This window comes from Tachyglossus aculeatus, chromosome 19, assembly GCF_015852505.1.
Source record: "Tachyglossus aculeatus isolate mTacAcu1 chromosome 19, mTacAcu1.pri, whole genome shotgun sequence".
Taxonomy (NCBI): domain Eukaryota; kingdom Metazoa; phylum Chordata; class Mammalia; order Monotremata; family Tachyglossidae; genus Tachyglossus; species Tachyglossus aculeatus.
In genome coordinates this window covers 23,259,777-23,262,720 of record NC_052084.1, presented here as the reverse complement: position 1 = coordinate 23,262,720, position 2,944 = coordinate 23,259,777, and the positions used below count along the sequence as shown (strand labels likewise).

Here is a 2,944-nt window from a genome sequence, read left to right as displayed (position 1 = left end):
AAAAGCCTTGACTCCCCTCTGAGTGGATGAGAGCAAAGGGCTGAGGCAGCAGGGGCCTGGCCAGGGGAGGGATTTCCAGGAGGGCGGGTGTGGGGGCGCACAGAGAGATGGAGAACCGTCAGGTCCTGTTTGTTAGACAGGAGATGAAGCATTAGGATAATGTACAGGTACCGCGTCTCTGTGGTCGACCTTCTGTGGGATTTTCCAGTGGGATTTCGTGGCTAAAGAATCCTCACACTTAGGTGGAAAATTCAACTCGGTGCACCAGGTCCCTGATGGCCTGCTTCACCTGTTGGTTCCGTAGGGTGTAGATGAAGGGATTCATCATGGGGACCACGGAGGTGTTCAGCACGGCCACCCCCTTGGTCAGGTCCACCCTGTCCTTGGCGGACGGTTTCATGTACATAAAGATGCAGCTGCCGTATGTGATTGAGACCACGACCATGTGGGAGGAGCAGGTGGAAAAGGCTTTTCTTTTCTGCTGAGCAGAGGGCAATCTCAGGATGGCGCGGGCTATGGCTGTGTAGGACACGGCCACTAACACCAAGGTGACCAGTAGTGTCCCCAAGGCCAAGATGAAAGCCATCAGCTCCAGGAACCCGGTGTTTGAGCAGGAGAGCAGGAGAAGAGGGGAGACGTCACAGAAGAAGTGGTCAATGGCTCCGGAACCACAGAAGTCTAGTTGGAGGCCAAGGATGAGAGGAGGAAAGATGACCAGGAACCCTGTCAGACAGGAGCAGAGGACTAGCAGGGTGCAGACTTTCTGGTTCATCACGGTCGTGTAGTGCAGAGGCCGGCAGATGGCGACGTAGCTGTCATAGGACATGGCGGCCAGGAGGAAGAATTCCGTCGCCCCCAGAAAGATGAAGAAGAACAGCTGAGTTGCACAGCAGTTGTAGGAAATCATCCTATCCCCGGTGACAATGGTAGCCAGGAATCTGGGGATGCAGGCGGAGGTGAAACAGATCTCCAGGAAGGAGAAACAGCGCAGGAAGAAGTACATGGGGGTGTGGAAGCGGGAGTCCAGCAAGGTGAGGGTGATGATGGTCAGGTTGCCGGTGATGCTCAGAATGTATGTGACAGACATGTAGAGGAGAATCACTCCTTGCAACTCCGGGTCATCTGTGAGCCCTAGGAGGATGAACTCAGTCACTTGCGTGTGATTCCTCATGACTGACCTGTGATTCCTGTTGGAGAACACCATAGGGCCGTCAAACCAGCTCTCTGGAGGGGGACAGAGGTCTGGGGCTCCTTTCTGGCTAGACGAACTGGGCAGGAACAGCTCCAGCTGTAGGAGACGTCAGGCATGGTAGGGTCACAACCCACTCCTTTAGATGACGTCATCGATTGATAGCAGACACCTCCCCCCGGCACAACGGAAGCATGTTTGTACCAGCTGTGACCCTTAGGCTTCATTCCCAAAAACCTGCGTGATGATTGGAGTAGAGAATACCTTTACTGAGCACCCATTTGGGCAGGTCCTGCTCTAATTTCTCTGGGAAGTACACAACAACTATTTACTGCCCACAAGGAACTTCCATTCTTATGGGATGGCAAACTTAACGTACATGCCAATAGCGTAGTCAAAATGAGAATTCGAATAGCATATATACCTGACTGCTGAGATTGGGCACAGATTGCCTCCTGGAGCATGGGCCCGGTAATGCCTTGTGTACATGTGATAGAAGGGGAAATTGATCTTTGCCCAAGCCCATGAATGTTAAGGTTTCACCTGAATACATGCCCGCAACCTATCAACTGTCATCACCTGGATAACTGAGATTATCAGGAACTGTGAGGGAGGGAGTGTTTAGGATCATGAGCATAAGACCCAGTGAGTGTTAAGGAGCTCATGGCCCAGTCATTCCCTGGAGATGCTGTCAGAAAAGGGAGAGGCCCTCAGGAGACAAGTCTGAGATGTATGCCCTGGGTGAATAATAAGCAAGGTAATCATATCTCACTCTAGGTTCACAATCTACGTAGGAGACACATCAATAATTGAATCCCCGTTTTGCAGATGTGGAAACTGAAGCATGGTCAAAGTAACTGGTCAAAGGTCACCTAGCAGGTAAATGGTGGAGCATGGATGAGAACCCAGGTCCTCTGACATCCAGGATTTGCCTTTTCCACTAGACAACACTGTTTATGAAGATTAGAGGATCTGGATACATTCATTCAATCGTATTTATTGAGCTCTAACTATGTGGAGAGCACTGTACTAAGCGCTTGGGAAGTACAAATCGGCAACATATAGAGACGATCCCTACCCTACAACAGGCTAACAGTCTAAAAGAGGGAGACAGACAACAAAACAAAACCAGTAGGCAGGTGTCAATACCATCAGAATAAAAAGAGTTATAGCCATATACATATCATTAATACAATAAATATAGGAAATATGTACAAATGAAATGAATAGAGTGATGTGTACAAATATATATAAGTGCTGTGGGGAGGGGAAGGAGGTAGGGCAGAGGGACGGAGGGAGGGCGATGGGGAGGGGCGGAGGAGGAAGAGAGGAAAAAAGGGGTGTTCAGTCTGGGAAGGCCTCCTGGAGGAGGTGAGCTCTCAGTAGGGCTTTGGTGCAGGTGAAGTACTCAGATGCTAACCAGCCATCAGGGAGCCCCTCTGAATAATAATAATAATGATGATGGCATTTGTTAAGTGCTTACTATGTGTGAAGTACTGTTCTAAGTGCTGGGGGGATACAAGGTGATCGGGTTGTCCCACGTGGGCTCACATTCTTAATCCCCATTTTACAGATGAGGTTACTGAGGCTCGGAGAAGTTAAGTGAGTTGCCCAAGGTCACACAACAGACATGTGGTGGAGCCGGGATTAGAACCCATGACCTCTGATTCCCAAGTCGGTGCTTTTTCCTCTGAGCCATGGACTCTGCTTGGAACAATAAGGATGACAAAGAGCCGATTGGGGATAGAGTTTTGG

General features: G+C 50.0%; 1 protein-coding gene across 1 annotated transcript; it reads right to left on the bottom strand.

The window, feature by feature from the left end:
- Positions 1-238: 238 nt before the first annotated feature.
- Positions 239-1,189, bottom strand: LOC119940835 (olfactory receptor 6C3-like). Its single transcript, XM_038761185.1, has one exon. The coding sequence runs from the start codon at positions 1,169-1,171 to the stop codon at positions 239-241; it is 933 nt and encodes a 310-aa protein (XP_038617113.1). The 5' UTR covers positions 1,172-1,189.
- Between the last annotated feature and the right edge of the window lie 1,755 nt (positions 1,190-2,944).